Source organism: Bos javanicus, chromosome 5 (genome assembly GCF_032452875.1).
Source record: "Bos javanicus breed banteng chromosome 5, ARS-OSU_banteng_1.0, whole genome shotgun sequence".
NCBI lineage: Eukaryota > Metazoa > Chordata > Mammalia > Artiodactyla > Bovidae > Bos > Bos javanicus.
The window spans coordinates 1,950,602-1,975,298 of record NC_083872.1 but is presented as its reverse complement, the minus strand read 5'-3'; the positions used below and the strand labels follow the sequence as shown (position 1 = coordinate 1,975,298).

Below are 24,697 nucleotides of genomic sequence, written 5' to 3'. Positions count from 1 at the left end.
ATATTCCACGCCATTTTACTGACTTATCTGAAGAATTTTATTTCTAACATCACTTTGATGTCAAATTTACAACCACTGTCAATTATATAATTTTATGTTACATGTGAAATTCAAACTTCCTGATAATGTCCCAATTATTAATTTAAACATTTTAAAAAATTTATTTAAACAATTGTTAAATAAAGCCATTTACTAGAAACATACCTTTTCTAAAACACGTAATATTCCTGAAATCAAGCTGTCCTGGTCATTGGTCTTTCCCAAAGATGAGTGAATATAGACCCCTTCCTGTTCATATATGATCTGAAATAGCAAAAATAAGATTAATCAAACCATTTTTATGCAGTATGGTTTCAAAATTTTTCTTAAAATATTTGAGATGTTTTTCTATAATGCCTGAATCAAGTTTTTGATTATTTCATATAAAAGTGTATTATCTGAAAAATATTACTGAGACTTAAAAACACTTCAAACATAAACTAGAAAGGAATTTGCTTTGTTACACATGCAAGGCTGGTGATATGTAATCACAATCTTGATCTCCTTCGACAAAGATGTCAGGCTAATTGTTATGTGACACTATATGCAAATTTCACATAAATATTTTTAACAAACATTAAGCAAAATATTGGGTTCAACCAGAAAATATTAAAAATAAGAATATGAAATATAATAGGAAATTAATGATTTCTAACTATTTCTATAACAGCATATGTTTTTACTGTAAGTTTATTTTGGTGTGCTTTTTATAGCACAATGGCCCAGAAATTCATGGAATAATATGGGAATATTAAAAAGCAATAATGAGGCCTTCTTGGGATGATCAGAACTAGTTTAAGTTCATAAACACTTGCTGAGTGCCTCTATATGTAAAAGCATATAAAAAGGTAAGTGTAAGGCTATGAGAGGCTTCCCTGGTGCTCAGACAGTCAAGAATCCGCCCACAATTCAGGAGACCTGGGTCTGATCCCTGGGTTGGGAAGACGACCTGGAGGAGGGCAGGGCAACACACTCCAGTATTCTTGCCTGGAGAATCCCCATGGACAGAGGAGACTGGTTGGCTACAGTCCATGGGGTCGCAAAGAGTTGGACACAACTGAGAGACTAAGCACACAAGACATGGTCCCAGTACAATGTCCTACAGGAATACAGGGGAGACTTAAATTAATTCCTACGTAAATTGAAATGTTTATAAAGTTAAATCTTATTTGCTAAAAGCATTATCTGATATAGTAAGATTCTATTTCTGGGACCCATTTCAAACCATTAGAAATTACTTTTCATTATGAAAATAAGTAAAAGGAAAATAAAATAGTCACTCCCAGACCTAAGTAATTTTGACATAAGTTTGGAATACAGTCTACTTTCTATTTATGTAGACCTTTTATCAACACAATCACACTATTCAAAATAGCATTTGTTGTTGTTGTTCAGCCACCCTGTTGTGTCGGATTCTTTGCAAACCCATGGACTGCAGCAAGCCAGGACTCCCTGTCCCACACCATCTAACGATGTTTGCCCAAGTTTATGTCCATTGCATTGGTGATGCCATCCAGCCATCTCATCCTCTGACACCCTCTTCTCCTTCTGTCCTCAATTTTTCCCAGTCTCAGGGACTTTTCTAATGAGCCGGCTATTCACATCAGATGACCAAAATACTGAATTCCAGCTTCAGCACTGGTCCTTCCAACAAGTTTTCAGAGCTGATCTCCCTTAAGACTGACTGGTGTGATCTCCTTGCTATCCAAGGGACTTTCAGGAGTCATTTCCAGCACCACATCCGAAGGCATCAATTCTTTGGTGTTCTGCCTTTACAGTCCAGCTCTTACAACCATACACGACCACTGGGAAGACCACAGTCACGATTATCCGGACATGTGTCACAGAGTAGTATCTCTGCTTTCAACACACGGTCTAGGTTTGTCAGTTTTCCTGCCAAGAAGCAGTCGTCTTCAGATTTCATGGCTGCAGTCACTGGCGCAGTGATTCTGGAGCCCAAGAGGAAATCTGTCACTACTTTTACCTTTCCCCTTCTATTTACCATGAAGTAATGTGGGCCACATGCCATGATCTTAGTTTTTTTAATATTTAGTTTTAAGCCGGCTCTTCACTCTCCTCCTTCACCATCATCAAGAGGCTCTTTAGTTGATCTTCGCTTTCTGCCATTAGAGTGGTATCATCCGCGTATCTGAGGTTGCTGATGTTTCTCCCGCCTGTCTTGATTCCAGCTTTAGCTCATCCAGCCCGGCATTTCTCATGATGTGCTCTGTGTATAGGTTAAACAGGGTGACAGCAGGCAGCCCTGCCGTACTCCTTTCTCAATCTTGAACTAAACAATTGTTCCACACACGGTTTTAACGGTTGCTTCTTGACCCACATACAGGTTTCTCAGGAGACAGGTAAGATGGTCTGGTATTCCCATCTCTTTAAGAGCTTTCCACAGTTTGTTATGAGCCACACAGTCAAGGGCTTTAGCGTAGTCAGTGAAACAGAGGTAGATGTCTTTCTGGAATTCCCTTGCCTTCTCTATAATCCAGCGAATGTTGGCAATTTGATCTCTGGTTCCTCTTCCTTTTCTAAACCCAGCTTGGACATCTGGAAGTTCTTGGTTCACATAATGCTGAAGCTAAGCATGTAAGATTTTAAGCATGACCATACTAGCATGGGAGATGAAGGCAACTGTCCAATGATTAGCACATTCTTTAGTACTACCCTTGTTGGGAACGGGGATGAGGATTGACCTTTTCCAATCCTGTGGCCACTGACAGGTCTTCCAGATTTGCTGACATACTGACTGCAACACGTTGATGCCTAAAGGCATCATGCTTTAGGGTTTAGAACAGCTCTACTGGAATTCTACTGGTCTTCCCTGGTGGCTCAGACGGTAAAGAATCTGCCTGCAATACAAGAGAGCCAGGTTTGACCCCTGGGTTGGGAAGATCCCCTGGAGAAGGGAACAGCAACCCACTCCAGTATTCTTGCTTAGAGAATTCCATGGACAGAGGAGCTTGGCGGGCTACAGTCCATGGGCTCACAAAGAGGTGGACACTGCTGAGCAACTAACACACACACTGGAAATCCATTGCATCCACTAGCTTTATTAACATCAGTGCTTCCTAAGGCTCACTTGACTTCACACTCCAGAATGTCTGGCTTTGGGTGACTGAATAGCATAGGGACCAAGGATGTAGGACGAGCAACAAAGCTCACCATTATCACTCCCCAGAGGACATTTATGGAACATTTATGAACCAACAATTCCATGTTATAGCTTAATCCTTACAATAATCATAGGTTCTATATTATTATAACTATATCATTAGGATGAGGAGAGCATTTATGGGCTGAGAAATCTGAAAGAGGTTAAATAACTTGCCTAAGGTTGAAGATACATATAGTAAGGAGTGGTTAAGGAGTGGTGCAGAGTCTGAAACCCAGGCAGTCTGACACCAGAGAACCGTTCTCTTAGCCACTGCACTATAAAGTTCCCACATTAATTTATTACTTCTCCTGTTATGTTAATCGCTTCTGATATAGACTTACATCAAGTCAAGAAAGAGTCCTTTCAGTAATCAAGATCACAAGAGAAGTTCTGATCTCAAAAATCTTAGATGGCCTTCAATGAAACAGCTGTTAAACACCAGACTAGCATTAAGCAGAAGGCAAAGACTAGGGACAGCCTGAGTTAAGGAGTGGTGGGAGACAAGTCTGTACTGTTTGTATAGAAATGAAAAATTACATTTTAAAGCATACAGATTTACTCACAGATGTACACAAAGATATGCATAAGAATATTCACAATACTATTATTTATAACATGGTGGGTGGTAGGGCTGAAAGGAGGAAAAGGAAAGTATGAACCTAAATGACCACAAAAAGAAATTATCAAATACAATCTGCAATATTCATTCTACGGAGAACAGTACTCAGAAGTTGAGAGGCAGATTAAACAGGCATACATGGAAAGAACTCCCAATTATATATAAGATAATGACATTTATATTTTTTAAAAGTGTCTCTGTGTGTGCTATGTGCGCTAAGTCACTTCAGTTGTATCCACTCTTATTTGTGTAAAATAACAGACAACAAGCTCTGGAAGGACACACTTTAATGTTAGCAAAGGCTACTTCTGAAAAAGAGAATGGAACAGAGAAAGGTTGAAAGAGAAACTGTAACTTTCTATGTTAATGCTGGACTTGTTTGAATATTTCAAAGTGCAAAAATAGTGTTATATTGCTTCTTAAATTCTGTGGTACTATTAACACTAAAGAGATTCTGGAACTTCAGTGAAATAAATGAGCCCTAAAGAATCACATGCAACGTGTCCCCTAACTGAAGCACATCAAGTGGCTCTTTCTTTCCCATACGCATGTCAATGAAGTGTAGCCTTACTCTTTTTCATTTAAGAAAAAGTTGTTTCCTAAGTAATTCAGTTGGGAAAATATTTTAAAAATACTAAAGCACCAGGCACCTCACCAAAAAAGTCAAATCTGTACCCATCTCATGTTCTTAACTTTTTAGCACTTTCTGAGGGACAAATTACATGTCCAAAATTTGACAATTCTAAACCCTGACTTGTACTGTCTTTAGAAAGCAGTTATGTTCAGCTTTCTGATTTGAAAAGTATGATGTTAACCAATACAAATTAATTGTGCAGAAGGAATAAAATTTGTAAATTTACCTTCACGCCCACTAAACTTCATTAAGTCTTATTAGACTCAAAGGCATACAAACATAAATAATCATTACATTAGTACATAATTTACTTCAAATATAATATTTAGATCTTATTACCTCCATTTTTAAAGAATTAACTGAGACACAAAGCTGTTAAGTGACTTTATATCAAAGAAAGAAGTGGATTTCAGATTTCCTGGCACCTTCACTCATTAAATCTCAATGAATACTGCCTCAAGAATCTACCAGAAAAATCCTACATAGCTTCCTTAGAAGATGGTTTCTGAAATTGCTTAGATGCAGAAAATAATGCTGCTTCAAGGACTAAAAACAAAACAAAAAAACAGGTTTTTTTGGCTACACTTCTCAGCTTGTGGAATCTTAGTTCCCTGACCAGAAAGTGAAGCCAGGCCCTCAGTAGTGAAAGCACACAGTCCTAATCACTGAACCACCAGGGAATTACCTAACAACAATTTTTAAATGCCTTTAATTTATAGATCAATGGAACAGCTAACTATTTAACAGTTTGGCCTTAAACAAAAACCCTTCATTTCTCCCCCATCTGAAGGCCTAAACATTTCACAAGAGAAGTTTAGCCCCTTGTATAGCACCTTGGTTTGAATCATTTGTTTTAATATGATAACCCTTTACTCTACTTTTTTTGAGGGCATGATTTTACTTATTTTCTATTCACAGCATATATATGTTCATCACCACAGTTTATGGGTACATGCATATAATAAAACACAGTTGTATCAACTACTTCAACAGTTCAAAATACAGAAACTAAAATCCAATTAAGAATTTGATCTTAGGGAATTCCCTGGCAGTCCAGCGGTTAGGACCCCACCCTTTTACCACAGGGGCCTGGGTTCAACCTCTGTTTGGGGAACTGAGATCTGCAAGTTGTGTAGTGAAGCCAAAAAAAGAATTTGATCCTCTGACAACAGCTGCTAAGTCGCTTCAGTCATGTCCGACTCTGTGCGACCCCATAGATGGCAGCCCACTAGGCTCCTCTGTCCCTGGGACTCTCCAGGCAAGAACACTGGAGTAGGTTGCCATTTCCTTCTCCAATGCATGAAAGTGAAAAGTGAAAGTGAAGTCGTTCAGTCGTTCCCGACTCTTAGCGACCCCATGGACTGCAGCCCACCAGGCTCCTCCATCCATGGGATTTTCCAGGCAAGAGTACTGGAGTGGGGTGCCATTGCCTTCTCCACTGACAACAGCATGAAAGACGATATTTCTTCATTAAACTCCACAGTGAATTGATTCCTGAGGAGGATGAGACTGCCACAGGACATTCTGCTTCCTCCATTTACCAATAGTAATGGTTAATATCTGAAAAGCTATCTCTAAGCTTGTTTGATATGAAAAATTATTTTGTAACAGGGAACAATTATGATACCAGGAATTTCATCTAAGATAATGTTCAATACTTTTAGTAAAACATGCTTCCAATTTCCTTACTCTGGTTTTGTTAATAATTTCTAATGTAAAATAAAAAGAAAAGTTCAAATGCTATTATTGGCCATGTAATACTTTTACTATTCCTTACTTTACAAAGCATTTCTACATTACCACATTGGATCCTCACAATTCTATTAGATACATGTTATCATTCCCACTTTGCAATTGAGGGGAAAAAAAGGCAAGGAGTAATTTTTTTTTTTCGGTCATGCAGCATGCAGGATCCCAGTTCCGTGACCAGGGACCACACCCATGTCGCCCACAGTGGAAGCACAGAGACCAACCACTGGACCGCCAGGAAAGTCCCAGAAGTGATTTGATCAAAGTTCTTCTATTACTCTACTTTGGCCACCTGATGAGAAGAGCGGACTCACTGGAAAGGACCCTGATGCTGGGAAACACAGGAAGCAAAAGGAGAAGAGGGTGGCAGAGGATGAGATGGTTAGATAGCATCACTGACTCAATCAATGGACATGAATTTCAGCAAACTCCAAGAGATAATGAAGGCCAGAGAAGCCTGGCATCCATGGGTCACAAAGAGTCGGACATAACCTGGGAACTGAACAAAAACAACAATTTCCATTATTCCGGGATTGAGACTCATGTCTGCTCAGACAAGTTTTATTTGTCCAAAGAGTACATAATGGAAAAGACAATCAAGTTAAGGCTTAGCATGTGTGAACACTGTTCTGGTATTAACTCTTTGTGACTCCATGGACTGTAGCCCACCAGATCCTCTGTCCATGGAATTCTCCATGCACGAATACTGGAGCAGTTTGCCATTTCCTTCTCCAGGGGATCTTCCCAACCCAGGCATCAAACCCAGGTCTTCTGCACTGCAGGCAGATTCTGTACCATTTGACCACCCGGGAAGCCCCTCATCAGTGCAGGAAAACTAACAAATCACAGGGCACTAGGTAGATGCTCAGAACAGTCTTGCCTCAGCGGTGGGCACTGTTGGTCTTACATGAAATGCTGTGCTGACAAAAACAAGGCCCTACTGTATAGCACAGGGAAACATATTCAATATCCTTCAATAAACCATAATGAGAAGAATGTGAAAATATACATATAAATGAATCCCTTTGCTGTACACTGCAAACTAACACAACACTGTAAATCAACTATACTTCAAGAAAGCAAAAGCTGTGCTGACCACATCTCACAAGGCTTAAAAGCAAGTCCCAAAGGCATCAAATCGTTTCCACACAAGTGAGTGTCTTCTAGGGTAAAACTCAAGAATATTTTACAGGGAAAAAAAAATTATATATATACTTATAAAATTCACAACATTGACATTTGGCTAAAAAAAAAAAAAAAAGAACTACCAGATAGATTTTGGCATCTGGTACCAAAAAAACAATCAGAAAGATATGACTCACAATAAGGGGGAAAATAAACCAATTAAATATGACACAATTAATAACACAGGGAAAGACATTAAAACATTATTATAACTAAATTCTCTATTGTTCAGGACACTCGAAACAAGTTACAACTTGCTAAGACATCAAAAATATAACAGATCCAAACGAACTTCTAGAGATGAAAAATACAAACTCTGAGATAAAAAATACACTTAATGGGGTATTGGCAGATTAAATATTTTAGAAGAATAATGAACTTGAAGTTACAGCAATAACTATATAAAACAAAACACAAAAGGGGAGGGGGCTGAGAAAAAAAGTGAACAAAGCATCAATGAGCTGGAGGGAAATTTCAACTGATCTAGTGTATGTATTAACATAACTGATGTACCTGAAAGAGTTGACTGAGAAAAGAAACAAAAAAAACCTTTTTAGATAAAATAATTGCAAAAGTTTATTCAAATTTGACTAAGACTGTAAACCCATAGATATACATACCAATGAACTCCAAAATGAAAGCAAGAATCAAAGAAAATCATTTAAAGGCACACTGTAATCAAACTACAGTGTATTAATCAAATTACAATGTATTATGAGCTTCCCTCATAGCTCAGTTGGTAAATCATCTGCCTGCAATGCAGGAGACCTGGGTTCGATTCCTGGGTCAGGAAGATCCTCTGGAGAAGGAAATGGCAATCCACTCCAGTATTCTTGCCTGGAGAATCTCATGGACAGAGGAGCTTGACAGGCTACAGTTCACGGGATCACAACAGTTGGAAACGACTTAGTGACTAAACTACGACCAATCAAATTATGCAAAATCAGTAACACACAGAAAATCTTAATGAGCCAGAGGGGAAAAAAAAATTAAGCATAGTGATTATAGAAGATTCCTTTTAAGAAACAATGGAGATCGAAAACAATGGAGCAATGCTTTTTTTAAAATCACTTTATTGGGAGGGAGGAGGGTTCAGAATGGGGAACACGTGTATACCTGTGGCGGATTCACGTTGATATATGGCAAAACCAATACAATATTGTAAAGTTAAAAAATAAAATAAAATAAAAATAAATAAATAAATAAAATCACTTTATTGAGGAATGACTGACATATAAGAAGCTATACATATTTAACATATACATCTTGGTAAGTTGTGTATAAGTATATACCCAGGAGACTATCCCCATCAAGCCACAAACATATCCATCACTTCCCAAAGTTTTCCTCCTTCCTCCTTGGAGGAAGACCCAGTGCAACAAAGACCCAGCACAGCCATAACTTAAAAAAAAAAAAAAAATCTAAAAGAGAGATAAAGACTTTTTCAGATATATAAAAGCTTAAAAACTTCATCACTAACAGACCTACATTACAAATGTTTAAATAAGTTTTTCAGGAAGAACAGATTACATTAGAAGGAAATGTGGATCCATACAGAAATGATAGGCACCAAAAATGGTAACTATGTGAATAAATATATATATTTTTGTTAATCAAATCCCTTTGTTTAAAGCCTAAATCAAGAAATCAATACATGTGGGGGCTTCCCTAGGGACTCAGCTGGTCAAGAATCCTGCAATTTGGGAGACGTGGGTTTGATCCCTGAGTGGGGAAGATCCCCTGGAGAAGGGAAAGGCTACCCCCTCCAGTATTCTGGCCTGGAGAATTCCATGGACTGTATAGTCAGTCCATGGGGTCACAAAGAGTCGGACACGACTGAGCCACTTTCACTTCACTTTCATATACACGTGGACTTCCCTGACAGTCCAGTGGTTAAGAATCCGTCTGCCAATGCAGGGAACAGAGGTTTGATCCCTGGTCTGAGAGATTCCATAAACTGTGGGGCACCTAAGCCTGCACACTGCAGCTACTGAGCCTGCGCTCTCGAGCCCACAGGCCACAGCCGCTGAAGCCCGCGCACCCCCGAGCCCGTGCTCCGCAACAAGAAGCGCCACCGCCATGACAGATCCAGGCATCTCTACCAGAGAACGTCCACGGTCAGCAACAGAGACCCAGCACGGCCGAAAACAAATACAATTTTTTAAAAAGAAATGAATCTATGTTTTTGTTAAGTTTGCACTATATGCAAAAGTAAAATAAGAAAAATAGCACAAAAGTCGGGAGAAGAGAAATGAAGGTATATCGTTCTAGGTTTTTATACCTTATGTGAAGCAGCATAACTCCTGAAGGTAAATGTCATAAGCTAATGATGATACTACCGGCCTTAAAGCAACCACTAAAATAAGAGTTAACGGTTAATTGTCAACAAAGGAAATAAAACTTAGAATAATGAAAACCACTTGATTAGTCACAAAAAAGGCAGAAAAAGAAAATGGAACAAAGAAGAGATGGCACAATAAAAATTAGCAAGACGGTAAGACTTAAATTTAACCATACCTCATTAAATACAAATTACCTAAAGACTCCAACTAAAAAGAGTATCAGATTGAAAAGTAAGCCCAAATTCTATGCTACCTGCAAGAAAAGCATTTTAAATATAAAGACACAAATAAGTTAAAAAGAAAAAGGTGAAAAGATATACTAACACTAATTAGAAAAAAACTAGAATGACTATATTAATATCAGACAAAAATAAAACTTCATGGCAAGAGAAATATTACTGGTTAGAAAGACAATTTCCTAATGATAAAGTGGTCAATGGTTCAAGATGATCTAACAATCCTAAATGTTTATGCGCCTAATACGACTTTCAAAAAACATGAAGCATAAAGTGACAGGACTGCAAGAAGAAATAAACAAGTCCACAATTACTGCAAAATTGCAAACCCCTCTCAATAACTGATCAAATGATAGAAAGAAAATCAGTAATAATATAGAAGACTTGATAACACCATCAACCAACTGGACCCTAATTTATGCTTACAAAACATTCCATCCGTCAGTACTCATTTGAATACTTACTTGAAAGCGTATTCATTTGAATATTTGAAAGAATACTCATTCTTCCAAATATACACAAAACATTTGCTAAGACAGATCAAAAATTGAGCCACAAAAAAAAAAAAATTTGAGCCATAAAACAAATACCAATAAACATAAAAGAATTCAAGTACATTCTGTGACCACAATGGAATCAAATTATGAATCAGTAATAGGAATATCTTTGGCACATTCTCACATATCTGGAAATTAATGACATATTTCTAAATACCCAAGGGTCAAGAAGAAATCAAAGGGGAATTAGAAAGTGTTTGAACAGAACCAAAATGCAAGCTTATCATATTAAAACCTGTGTGTGTCTGTGCGATGCCAGTAAACCAGTGCTTAGTGGGAAACACACAGGGTTCCACGCCTTTATCAGAAAAGAAAAAAGGTCTCAAGTTAATAACCTCAGCATCTACTTTAAGAAACTAGTAAAAGAAATGCCAATTAAACCCGAAGGCAGGAAGAATTACAGATCAGAGTAGAAATCAATAAAATATAAAAAAGTTTAGGAATGCAAGGGATTTCTGTGTGTTGATTTTATATCCTGCAACTTTACTATAATCATTGATTAGTTCTAGTAATTTTCTGGTGGAGTCTTTAGGGTTTTCTATGTAGAGGATCATGTCATCTGCAAATAGTGAGAGTTTTACTTCTTCTTTTCCAATTTGGATTCCTTTTATTTCTTTTTCTGCTCTGATTGCTGTGGCCAAAACTTCCAAAACTATGTTGAATAGTAATGGTGAAAGTGGGCACCCTTGTCTTGTTCCTGACTTTAGAGGAAATGCTTTCAATTTTTCACCATTGAGGATAATGTTTGCTGTGGGTTTGTCATATATAGCTTTTATTATGTTGAGGTATGTTCCTTCTATTCCTGCTTTCTGGAGAGTTTTTATCATAAATGGGTGTTGAATTTTGTCAAAGGCTTTCTCTGCATCTATTGAGATAATCATATGGTTTTTATTTTTCAATTTGTTAATGTGGTGTATTACATTGATTGATTTGCGGATATTGAAGAATCCTTGCATCCCTGGGATAAAGCCCACTTGGTCATGGTGCATTATCAGAGAAATGCAAATCAAAACCACTATGAGGTACCATTTCACACCAGTCAGAATGGCTGCAATCCAAAAGTCTACAAATAATAAATGCTGGAGAGGGTGTGGAGAAAAGGGAACCCTCTTACACTGTTGGTGGGAATGCAAACTAGTACAGCCACTATGGAGAACAGTGTGGAGATTCCTTAAAAAACTGGAAATAGAACTGCCTTATGATCCAGCAATCCCACTGCTGGGCATACACACTGAGGAAACCAGAAGGGAAAGAGACACGTGTACCCCAATGGTCATCGCAGCACTGTTTATAATAGCCAGGACATGGAAGCAACCTAGATGTCCATCAGCAGATGAATGGATAAGAAAGCTGTGGTACATATACACAATGGAGTATTACTCAGCCATTAAAAAGAATACATTTGAATCAGTTCTAATGAGGTGGATGAAACTGGAGCCTATTATACAGAGTGAAGTAAGCCAGAAGGAAAAACACCAATATAGTATACTAAACGCATATATATGGAATTTAGAAAGATGGTAACGATAACCCTGTATACGAGACAGCAAAAGAGACACTGACGTAAAAAAAAAAAAAAAAAGAGTTTTGAAATCTGATGCTCCGCCAGACAGCTTCATACAGTCCCTGAACACTGTTGAATTGTCCCTGCCGCTGGAGTTCGGTAGCCTTGAAACAGACCTTGTTGAGGGATGCACGGAAGGGTGGATCACTCACAATATCGGCAACATTCTTTTCCTTAGGATGGCCATAGGGACGTGGCTATTCAATTTATTCTCTGTTAAACTTTGTATATAATTTTTATAGATATGAAATATTTTCTTTAAAATATATTACTTCTTTTTGACAAACTTAAAAAAAAAAAGTTTAAATAAAATACAAAAAAGTTTAACCAGTTTTAAGTAAAACTGATTAAAACTCTAGCCAAACAGATGAGGAAAAAACAAACAACACAAACTACCCATATTAGGAATTAGAACTTTAACATCACTACAGATGTACACAAGTAAAAAAGATACCAAGAATATTTATGAAAAATTTATACTCATGAATTTGACAAATTAAAACAAATCTAAGAGACATAGCCACCAATACTCACCAGATGAAAAAGATAATCTGCCCTGAGTAGTACAGTATAAATTAAGAAAATTAAATTTATAGTTTTTTTTAACAGTGCTCAAATAAATGGATACCTATGTACAAAAAAATAAAACTTCAACCCACACATCACACTACATACACAAATCAAACAGAACAAGACTTAGATGTAAAACTTAAAACTACAAAGCTTTAACCAGAAAATTTATGTGGCCTTGGGTTCAACAACAACAAAAAATTTAGAAATGATGCCAAAAGCATAAAAGACTGGTAAATCATCAAATTGAAAACTTCTCTTCAAAAGACATTAAGCAAATGAAAAGTCACAGCTCAGGTGGAGAAAATACACGCAAGTCATGTTGTATGTGCAATAAAGGACTTATATCCAGTTATTTTTATAAATAACTCTCAAAATTCAGTAACAAGAAAATGAACAAAAAATTTTAAAACTAGAAAAAGGGCAAAAGGTTTAAACAGACACTTCACCAAAGAAAATATAAGGATGACACAAAATCACATGAAAAAAATGCTCAACATCGTAAGTCGTTGCTGTTTTTAGTTGCTAAGTCATTAGGGAACTGCAAACTGAAACCATCTATTAAAATGACTATAATTTTTAAAGCTAACATGCCAAATGCTAACAAAGATGTAGAGCAACTAGAACCTTTATACACCACCAGTGGGAATGTAAAATGGTCTGGAAAATAGTTTGCCAGCTTTTTGAAATCCTAAATATCCAATTTACATTGTGCCATGTGCTCAGCCTGAGTCTCTGTGACCATGTGGACTGTAGCCCACAAGGCTCCTCTGTCCATGGGGTTCTCCAGGCAAGAATACTGGAGTGGGTCGCCATTTACTCCTCCAGGAAATCTTACTGACCAAAGGATCAAACTTGCGACTCCCATGTCTCCTGCACTGCAGGTGGAGTCTTTGCCTGCTGAGCTATCCAGGAAGCCCGCAACTAACATTATGATCCAGCCATTCTACACCTAGGTATTTGCCTGACAAAATACAAAGCATACAGTCATACAAAGATTCATACATCAATGTTCACAGAAACTTTATTTGTAAAGCCAGAAGTGAAAAAAAAAGTGTCCATCAGTAGATCAATGAATAAACCCATATACCTATAGGACAGGATACTACTTGGCAATAAAAAGGAATTATGAACTAATGATACATGCAACAACATGAATGAACCTCAAAATAATTATGCTGAATAAAGAAAGGCCAAAAGTAGAGTACATGCCATATAATTCCATTTATATAAAACTGCAAAAAGTGCAAACTAATCTAGTCACAAAAAGCGCTCAGTGGTTGCCTGTGGACTGGATGATGGTAGTGACAGATTACAATACGTCAAGAGGAAACTTTTGAGTGGTAGATATGTCATTATCTTGATTTTACTGATGGGTCTATAGTGCATTAAAAGTTATCAAATTATACACACTATGTGCTACTTACTGTTTGTCAATTAGTACCTCAATAAAGCTGTATAAAAAACAACTTACAGGAAAGTCTATTTTACACCGCAAAACCCTGTATAAAAGTGAACACATAGCAGAAGTATCCTACTGGAAAAAAAAAAAAAAAGCTGATCCTGCTGCCAAAATTTTTTTAAAAATCACACCCTATCTATTTTTCTTTGGGGATTAAGTGTCCATAGCGAACAGAAAGTATCAAGCACATTCAAAGACTTGCCACTTGGTGGTGATAAATCAATTATCTAAACTTAATTCAACAAACTTTTATTGAGCACTTATTATGTGCCAGACACCATGGAGAGCAGAAAAAATAAACAAGATAAAAGTTCCCTGCCTGTATACCTGGTACTTTTATAAAAAGGGTAAAATCTTGACACAAGCTAGAGCATTCTAACTGCTTCCCACCCTCTTGGGGGTGGGAGGGGGGGAGAATTTCTAAAGGTACTAAAAAAGGAGAAAAGTTCTCTATTTGGAATAAAATGGTCTTAAATATTTGCTAAGATGCCTAACTAGGTAATTATATTTATAAAACTTCCAATGACAGCCTGCGACAGAAACTGCAGATTTTTTTTTTCCTTTACCAAAGAAACCATGTCCCACACAACTCATTAAAAGTACTCTGGGAACCACAGCAAATTATTTAGAATAAACTTACTGACGTCTTAATTTAGCAGAAATTAGAATAAAGTTGCACAATACAATGGCAGATAATTTTTAATTTTGTTCCTTACTGGAATTGGATTTTTATCTGTATTATTATAATCTCTATTTTCAAAGACTAAAGATAAAACATTCAACTAATATTTGAAATTTAGGCTTTAGGGACAAAATCCTTGCCCTAAATCTCTATCCAAAACTGGAAATCCAACACCTACTATACACAACATACATTCTGAGCTTTAGCAACTATGAATTTTTAAGCTAAATTTAACAACAAAAAAGTTACAAAATTCAGTTTCTTTAACACTATTCAGCATATAAGTAATTTAAAGTTTTTATCAGAGATGTTATCTGCAGGAAATGCCAGAATAAGCCCAGAAACTCTAATGAGAAATATGTAAGCACCCGCTGGATGTCTCCACTTGAACCATCCACAGACATCTTACACTCAGTATGTTTTATCCTAAATCTGCTCCTCTGATATTCCCAACTGTAAGACAACCCCTCCACCCAGTACCTAAATGTCTCCTTCACCATGCCCATGCTACCTCCTAAAACCCCTCAAACCTTCCCCTGACACTGACCCTTCATCATTTTTAGCCTGGGTTACTAAAATAATATTCTGATCACTCCTCCCCAATCTAGTCACCTTCCAATAATCTGTGTAAACTGTATAGTATATAACAACTGACAAAAATGACCTTTATAAAATGTATGTCTCACCATACAACACCTGAGCTTAAAAATCTTCTGACTCCACCCTTTCCTTCTACAACTATGCAACACCTGTCACTCCTCAATACTTCGTGCCTTGGGCCCCTCTGAATTTCCCTGTTCCTCAAAGCCTTGTGCCTTTGCGTGCTGTGTGCATTCTGTTCCTTCTACCTAGAACACCCTTTTATACCTTCTCTGTGCAAACAACTTCTACTAAGTCCTTCAAAAGGACACAAGTAGAGCCTATCCAAACACATCCAATCTGCATTCCACCTAACCTGATTTAAGTTTCTTTACTCATTCACATTTACGTAGCACCAACTAGATTTGGAGACAAAAAGTGCTGGTGGAAAAACATACATCATAAAAAGTGTCTGACTAACTAGTAATGTCATGTAAGTCAACGATCATAGAAAAATGTGACAGAAGTGTACACAGGATCTTGTATGAGATGTCAATCACAGTTATTTCTTCAATAGTTATATAGTGAATGCCTGCACAGTGCCAGGCACTGAGCAAGCTTCTGGGTACAAATAAGATTCAGTCACTGTCTTCATAGCAATCTAATTGGGGGTTAGGACAAGGAAACAGATAAAAGCAACGTATGATTTAATAAATATGTAAACAGTTGCCAAAGCAGACCCTAAAGGAGATGGCCACCCACTATAGTCTTCTCACCTAGAGAATTCCACAGACAGAGCAGCCTGGCGGGCTACAGTATACGGGGTGGCAGAGTCAGTCGCACATGACTGAGCAACCAACACTTCCACCCTACATGAAAGGGGTCAGGCAGGATGAGAAATCAGAAAGACTTTAACTAGAGCGACATACAGCCCGAGACCTGAAGAATGGCAATGTTACCTCAAAGAGGGTGTATGTTCTTGGCAGAGGGTATGTGTTCTATGCAGAGAGTAGTTTCATTAATGGCTGCAACCCTGATCGACAAGCAGTGACTAACAGTTTCGACACAAGAGCAGGAACCAAATCAGATGATGTGTGTCAGTCGCTCAGTCGTGTCCAACTCTTTGCAACCCTATAGACTGTAGCTCACCAGGATCCTCTGTCCATGGAATTCTCCAGACAAGAATACTGCAGTGGGTTGCCATTCCCTTCCAGGAGATCTTCCCAACCTGGGGATCGAACCCAGGTCTCCCACACTGCGGGCAGATTGTTTACCATCTGGAAAGCCCCCAGTGACTACAATGTTTTTAAACCATGCTCAGGAATTTGGGAGTTTGGAGTTTACCCTGAAGACAATTATTTACCATTAAAAGTCACTAGAAAGTTCTAGCAGAGGAATGCCAGACCTGCCTTTTCAAAACCAACACACCAGCTGGAGAGCCAAGAAAGAACAGCTGCAATAATCCACAGAGGAAGCAATTCATGGTGGCTTGAACCAAGGCAGCGGCAGTGGGATGAAGAAAGGCAGATGGCTTAGAATGCTAATTCCAAGGTCAAAATGACAGGACGTCATGACTGATTAGACGTGGGAGGTGAAGGGAGAAGACTCGAGGACAAACCTGAGTGTATGTGGTTATTCACCGAGAGGGAGAATACAGAAGGAAGAATGTAAACAATGAGTTTTATTTGGGGCATGTTAGTCAGTCACGAAGGAGAAGGCAATGGCGCCCCACTCCAGCACTCTTGCCTGGAAAATCCCATGGACAGAGGAGCCTGGTAGGCTGCAGTCCATGGGGTCACTAAGAGTCGGACACGACTGAGCGACTTCACTTTCACTTTTCACTTTCATGCATTGGAGAAGGAAATGGCAACCCACTCCAGTGTTCTTGCCTGGAGAATCCCAGGGATGGGGGAGCCTGGTGGGCAGCCGTCTATGGGGTTGCACAGAGTCAGACACGACTGAAGCGACTTAGGAGGAGCAGCAGCAGCAGCAGTCAGTAATGACTGTGTAACTCAGAGAAATGTAGAACACAGGTGGTTTTAAGAGTAACAAACCACACAACTTCTGAGAGTGAAGACAGAGAGACACTGAGGATAGTACAGCTCTCAATAAAGGGCAGGCAGAACTACTAATGCTTCTTAAGTGCATCAGTGTGCCAAACCGTGTGAGACAGGAAGGCAGTACAGGAGGTATAACGAGGATTTAATGAAGGACTTCTCTTACGCCAATGACTACAGACACGCCACAGACTGTGCAAGAAACAGTAAACAAATTTCAAAAGGATTTCCTTCCTTTCATTTAGTCTCAGCAACTAAAACCCATCAAAGCAAACAATATTTAAATTCTTTCCCCAAGTCATGTTTTTATTAAATCACAGATTGAAATGACTTATTAAAATGGCAAACTACTGTGCTGTGTCAAGAATAAAGAACTCAGCACACAGAAAGTACTCAAATGTTTGTTAAACAATGCCAGAAAAATAAGGAAGACATATTCATTGTATCCTAAACCAAGAAGATACTACCATTTAATAAGATCTAGTCTAAGAAAAGGACTTGCCTGTAGCTCAAACAGTAAAGAATCTGCCTGCAATGCAGGAGACCAGGGTTCGATCCCTGGGTTGGGATGTTCTCTGGAGAATGGAATGGCAATCCACTCCAGCATTCTTGCCTGGGGAATGCCATGGACAGAGAAGCTTGGCAGACTACAGTCTATGGGGTCACAAACAGTCAGACATGACTGAGCAACTAACACATACACAGTCTAAGAAAATTCTCCAGGGAAACCTACCAGATAATAAGAATATCAATCTTTCTTAAGCACAGGATTTCAAAGGACTATAAACATATCTAAAAGGAACTGGAAAGGGCCAAATTTAAGCTACAAAATAAATTCTTCCTAAGAAAACCATTAAAAAAAAAAAAAACTCAGGAAAAAAAAATAACAGGTGATTTCCCAATTGTTTCAAGCTATTTTCAACAGAACCAAAATCTACCACAATCACAGTAAAAAACCACAGGCCTAGAGAGAAATGCAAATATACTAACACAGGACTTTTCAAGTCCAAAACTAGAGCGCTTTCAGTGAACCCATCACTCTTCCTCTAATCCCCCTTCATTTTATTTTCCCTCTATTTTCTTGCTCTTTCCTCCTCAGTGAATACATACTCTGTGACAGCATCTATGCCAGATACAGGTGAAACATTTCAGACCTTGCCCTCATGAGGATGAGTCTAGTCTACAAGCCTCAAGAAAACAAACATCAGTATTAACAGCACCAGTTCAAAAACCTGAAACTCACTGAATTTATTTAAACACGATAAGGGGGTGGATTTTAGTGAATATTTTCCTTCTGAAAAACTGAAATCTGTCATTTCCAAGGTAAGGACTATCTAATGTATCCTGAATGCCTAGAATAGTGCCTGGAAAAAAGCAGATGTTTAATAAATATTCTGTAAATGAATAAAAGGAAACTGCAACCCTCATAGGCACTGGGTATAAAGGCCAAAACCTACTTCTAACGATCTCTTTTCTCCTGCCTCCTTTGTGATAAGTCAACTTAGTCCATTAATTATCCTAAAGCAGGACAGCTTTTGCAGGGAGTGGCCCTATTTCTCCCCTAAAAATTCACAACATAATCTACGTGAGAAGATCTATCCTCATATAGAAGGATCTATATGAGAAGAAGAGTTAGCTGAACCTACTGTGGTAATCATCTCACAATACATATAAATCAAACCATCAGGCTGTGCACGTTAAGCTTATATAGTGATATGTCAATTCTTTACTTTCCTTTTGCCTTTTTTCCCTCCAATTTATTTTACATAACTATAGTGCTTTAGTATTTTGGGGCAGCTTTAATCTCTTTGTAGAAAAAGGCAGCAAAAAACAAATACTCAACTATTTCCAAACAAATAATAACCTTACAACTTTAAGACAGTCTGAAAGATCTTCCTTAACAATAATAATAACAGCAGTTAATATTTATTAAGCACTTATCTGATACCAGGCACTATTCTAAATGCCTTGCAAATATTAACTCATTTAACCCTCTCCACAACCCCATGATGGAAAATAATCATTAGCTCCCATCCTACATCATTAGCTCCTATTAAATCATTAGCTCCCATTTCTCAAATGAGAAAACTGGTGCACAGAAAGTTCAGACATTTGCCCAAAGTAACACAGCTACACAGCAGTGGAGCCCAGTTCTGGACTCCAGCATTCAGGCTCCGTCTCCTTCACCACTGTGAATAGTTTCACCACCTACCGTGATGGCTTCTCATTCATCACAACCACATGACTTTGGATGGGGCTGGCCACACTATGCAGCAACCCAGTTCCCCAGCAGAGGAAGCACAGAGTTCTAACCATTCGTCCCCTAGAGAACTCCCTGTGACTTCTAAAACAAAGTATTTTTCAAATTCTAAAAAACACTGAGAATTAGAATTTAAAACTCAACATTCAAAAAACTTAGATCATGGCATCCAGTCCCATCACTTCATGGCAAATAGATGGGGAAACAGTGGAAACAGTGGCTGATTTTATTTTTCTGGGCTCCAAAATCACTGCACATGGTGACTGCAGCCATGAAATTAAGATGCTTGCTCCTTGAGGAAACCAGAAGGGAAAGAGACACGTGTACCCCAATGGTCATCGCAGCACTGTTTATAATAGCCAGGACATGGAAGCAACCTAGATGTCCATCAGCAGATGAATGGATAAGAAAGCTGTGGTACATATACACAATGGAGTATTACTCAGCCATTAAAAAGAATACATTTGAATCAGTTCTAATGAGGTGGATGAAACTGGAGCCTATTATACAGAGTGAAGTAAGCCAGAAGGAAAAACACCAATACAGCATACTAACACATATATATGGAATTTAGATAGATGGTAACGATAACCCTGTATACGAGACAGCAAAAGAGACACTGATGTATAGAACAGGCTTATGGACTCTGTGGGAGAGGGAGAGGGTGGGAAGATTTGGGAGAATGGCATTGAAACATGTGAAAATTTTTTTATAAAAAAAAAAAAAGTGCCTGATTATGTGGTGAGATCCAAGTCATTTATTGAAAGGAGACTGCCTAAGCTGTACGGTGGTTTATTTGATATATTTATTTTGGGTGGAATAAAAAATGAGGTACTACTTTTATTATTATGAAGAAATAAAATCTCTTTTCCCTCTCAAAAAAAAAAAAAAAAAAAAAGATGCCTGCTCCTTGGAAGAAAAGTTATGATCAACCTAGATAGCATATTCAAAAGCAGAGACATTACTTTGCCAACAAAGGTCCATCTACTCAAGGCTATGGTTTTTCCAGCGGTCATGCATGGATGTGAGAGTTGGACTACAAAGAAGGCTGAGTGCCGAAGAATTGATGCTTTTGAACTGTGGTGTTGGAGAAGACTCTTGAGAGTCCCTTGGACAACAAGGAGATCCAACCAGTCCATCCTAAAGGAGATCAGTACTGAATATTCATTGGAAGGACTGATGTTGAAGCTGAAACTCCAATACTCTGGCCACCTGATGAGAAGAACTGACTCATTTGAAAAGACCCTGATGTTAGGCAAGATTGAAGGCAGGAGAAGGGGATGACAGAGTATGAAATGGTTGGATGGCATCATGGACTTGATGGACATGAGTTTGAGCAAGCCCCAAGAGTTGGTGATGGACAAGGAAGCCAGGCGTGCTGCAGTCCATGGGGTCACAAAGAGTTGGACACAACTGAGCAAATGAACTGAAATTCAAAAATGAATTTCACACTCATACCAAAAACCATATTCTAAACCTTCAAAATTCTACCGTACTTAACTACTGACTTGCAGGGAAATCAAGATGATGAATAACACCTACACAGGATCTACACACTATATGCCAGGCTTTGTTCTAATACATTTCCTTATGAATCCTAAAAATTCCATGAAGTACATACTATTATCATCCCTGTATTACAGATAAGGAAACTGAAACAAAGAGACATTAAGTAATTTGACTGATGTCACTAGTAAGTGTGAAGTTAGTTTTTGAAACTGGCTTGGCTCTCCAGAGTCCATGCTCTTAGCTGTTATCTTACACTGCTTCTCCATATGACAGACATTAACTTCCTCACCACATGACTTCCTAGAATCAAAGCTTCAAGCAAGTAGACTCAGTAGGAAAGTTACTCTATATCCTAGATCTCAACTCCGTGAGGTTCTAATCAATAGAATTGGGCTGTGACCCAGCATCCATAGTTTTAAAAGTACCACACGTGATTCCTAAGTCTTGGTTAACATTCACTGCCCTAGGTTTCTAATTAGACAGGTCTTAGCTGAACCTTGGAGAAGGCAATGGCACCCCACTCCAGTACTCTTGCCTGGAAAATCCCATGGACAGAGGAGCCTGGTGGGCTGCAGTCCATGGGGTCGCTAAGAGTCGGACAGGACTGAGCAACTTCACTTTCACTTTTCACTTTCATGCATTGGAGAAGGAAATGGCAACCCACTCCAGTGTTCTTGCCTGGAGAATCCCCGGGACTGGGGAGCCTGGTGAGCTGCCATCTATGGGGTCGCACAGTCGGACACGACTGAAGCCACTTAGCAGCAGCAGCAGCAGCAGCAGCTGAACCTTTGGGGTGGGGATGGGGAATAAATAAATACAGAGACACACATATACACTCTCTTTCACAAATATATGTGTGTGTTTTCTTTCCTCTCCCCCTTTTCCCAAAGAAACAAGACTGAGAAGTAGAAAAGCATAAGATAAAGCCAGAAAGTCAACACAGATTTTTAATGCCATGTTAACCAGCCTTGAGTATTATTTTAATGGTGACAATAACAAAATGAAGACTTTTCTGTTTGTTTTTTTTAAACAAGAGACAATCAGACTCGTGCATTAGAAAATAACTCTAGTGGTTGTGTAGAGAGGAGACTTTGGGCAAAAAGACTGTAGAAAAGAAGAAAAATCTGCAGAGAACTCAAGACTAAATGTCTGAATGAAGAGGATGCAGCAAATTTAAGAAATCTCTTTAAGGTAAAACTGGTAGGATCTGATTAGTCCTACCATCTTATTGATTAAATGCTGTTACCGAAATGAACATCTCCAAGTTTGTTTTACATGCAACCAAGTAAATGATGATGCCATTAACTAGATTTGAATTTGCTGAAGGAGGAATAAGCAAGTTTCACTGGTCACAACAGAATTATTTGAAAGATGGGCAGCCTTTGGCATGAAAAAAAAAACAAATTTAGGTGCAGTGATGAGAATGGTGTAAGTTTGCAACGTGTGAGAATAAATGCGGTTTATAAATAAAGTAAGTAAAAGACGCAGTCAAATTATGAAACGTAGTGAGTGCCTGGAAGGAAAAGGTGAAAAAAGTCCTATTTCACAACTCCGCTTCATCATCGCAAAGGTTCTATCAAAATCAATCCACACCTGAAAGAGTGAATGTAGTTCAAATAGAAAGGATCCCTTCTTGTAAAGTCCTAGATTGGATCAGTCCAGAAATAAAATCTTACTACATGTAATGAGTCAACGAGAAGATCAGCACCCATCCTAAAGACAAAAACAGACAACCAAAGACCGAGAAAACTCGAAAACGATGACCAACCCATCATTTAAAATATCCAGTATGCAGAAGGACGTACTTTCTTAATGCTTGTATCATTTCATATAATCTTAACTCCAATGCAAGAAATAATGACTAGCACCACATCCATTCTGGAGATAAAGACCTTGAAGGACAGAGAAGTCATGCTTCCTCAATTTCGCAAGGTCACAATTCAGAGTAAAAGTAGTGTGTTATTCTGCCTAGTAGTTCATACACTAAAGCACAAATGCTGTCACTCAATTCAAAATGGTATGCAGAGGGCAGCGTAAAGAAAATGAGTGAAATCAAGGAACAGGGGTAGCTATCCGCGGAAAGGAAATAGTCCTTGGTATAAGATGAGTCATTACCCCACCCAACTGTTTACGAAATACTCCCGCAACCGTAAATGTTGCCAGTAGTATGCCACAGTAGTACTAACAGGCATTAAGACGTTCCCTTGGAACATGAATAGGCAGTATGCAATGCAATATCCTCCGCACCTAATCCTAACTCCTAACGAAAAACGAAGCGGTCAATGACCAACTCCGTAAAAATGCAGCACAGTCTCCCACGGGAACATAACAGCTTTGCGTCCGAAATAAATACCGTAAGGAACGCCTTCCTAGACAAGGGTGGGATGCTGTAAATCTCCAGCTCCCTGAGAGGAAACATCCCTACTGCTCACCATCACCAATCAACTCGGCAATCTAGTAAAATAGATCCAATGCGCTCTTCTAAGTGCAGAGCTGCAAAGCACCTGTTTTCAGCTCCTCCCGAAGAGGACAAAGATGCCTTACCAGAGTGAAGCAGAGGAAGGCAGAGGCGAGTCAGTGACGCCTCAAAGGAAGACAGAAAAATCCCTGGAGTCCGAAGAGTGACAGAAAGAACGACAGAGAAAATCGAGCCAGAAAAAGAACGGAATAGAGCAACCACCTGTCTCTTAGATAAGGCAATACAGATAAAAGCCTCTCGCCCTGGGGCAGAGCGGACCAAACACGCCAAGGCCTAGCTAGTCTTGGAATAGGAGCCAGGTCTCTTAATTCCCGGGCTGAGCCGGCATTCTCAAGAAAAACAGCTGACAACTAGGCATCTTCCCCTACATCCTCTACACGCTGTTCCCGATACAGAAAGGCCCTCGCATCCCTCCCCAGCCGGCCTCCAAACAGCAAAAGCAGCCCTACCCGGAGAAAAACTGGAGTGTCCCTCCAGGGCCGTTACCTACCTTCCCGCTCACAACACCCGCCGCCGCCATGTTTCCTGCGCGTGCCTGTGATGACGTAGCAGTGCCTCACGTGTCTCCCGGACTCACAACAACATCCGGCAAAGCTAGACAGACATCCGGGCGGGAAAGGGGCGGGGAGAGGCGGGAAGGCGGAGGAGTGAAGGGGCGGGGGCGGGAGGAGCCGCCTGACGCATGCGCGCTGAGTAGGACTCGGAGGCTGTTTGGGTGGAGTCTCTGGCTCAAGTACCGGTTTAATTTTCCTTGGCGAGTATAGAAGTTGAAGTGGTCATATTTTGGGAGTTTGTCTGGGAGCGAGGCTGTGAGCTGTTCGCAGGCCTCTTCAGCTTGATGAAGAGAACACCATATGATGGAAAGAACACCATACTGGGACCCAACAAACCTATGACTTTGTGACCATAGGCAAGTCACTTCCACCTTCAGCTTCAAAGTCTCATTTGTAAAATTGAAATAGGGCTGTAGTGAAGTTAACAGAATCCAGCCCTTTATCCGAGGCGCACACA

The 24,697-nt window shown here is 39.1% G+C and overlaps 1 protein-coding gene across 5 annotated transcripts in view; it reads right to left on the bottom strand.

The window, feature by feature from the left end:
• Nucleotides 1–24,302, bottom strand: part of TBC1D15 (TBC1 domain family member 15) — a 76,198-nt gene extending 51,896 nt beyond the window's left edge. For 2 of the 5 annotated variants that reach the window (XM_061415523.1, XM_061415525.1), the window contains exons 1-2: nt 24,177–24,284; nt 205–303 (exon numbers count right to left, since the gene is read on the bottom strand). In XM_061415523.1, coding sequence (XP_061271507.1) covers nt 205–303; nt 24,177–24,206 — 129 coding nt within the window. In that variant the 5' untranslated portion in view covers nt 24,207–24,284. Of the gene's footprint in view, nt 1–204; nt 304–24,176 lie in introns of all 5 variants that reach the window. The other 3 variants (XM_061415524.1, XM_061415526.1, XM_061415527.1) reach the window with 3 other exon arrangements.
• Between the last annotated feature and the right edge of the window lie 395 nt (nt 24,303–24,697).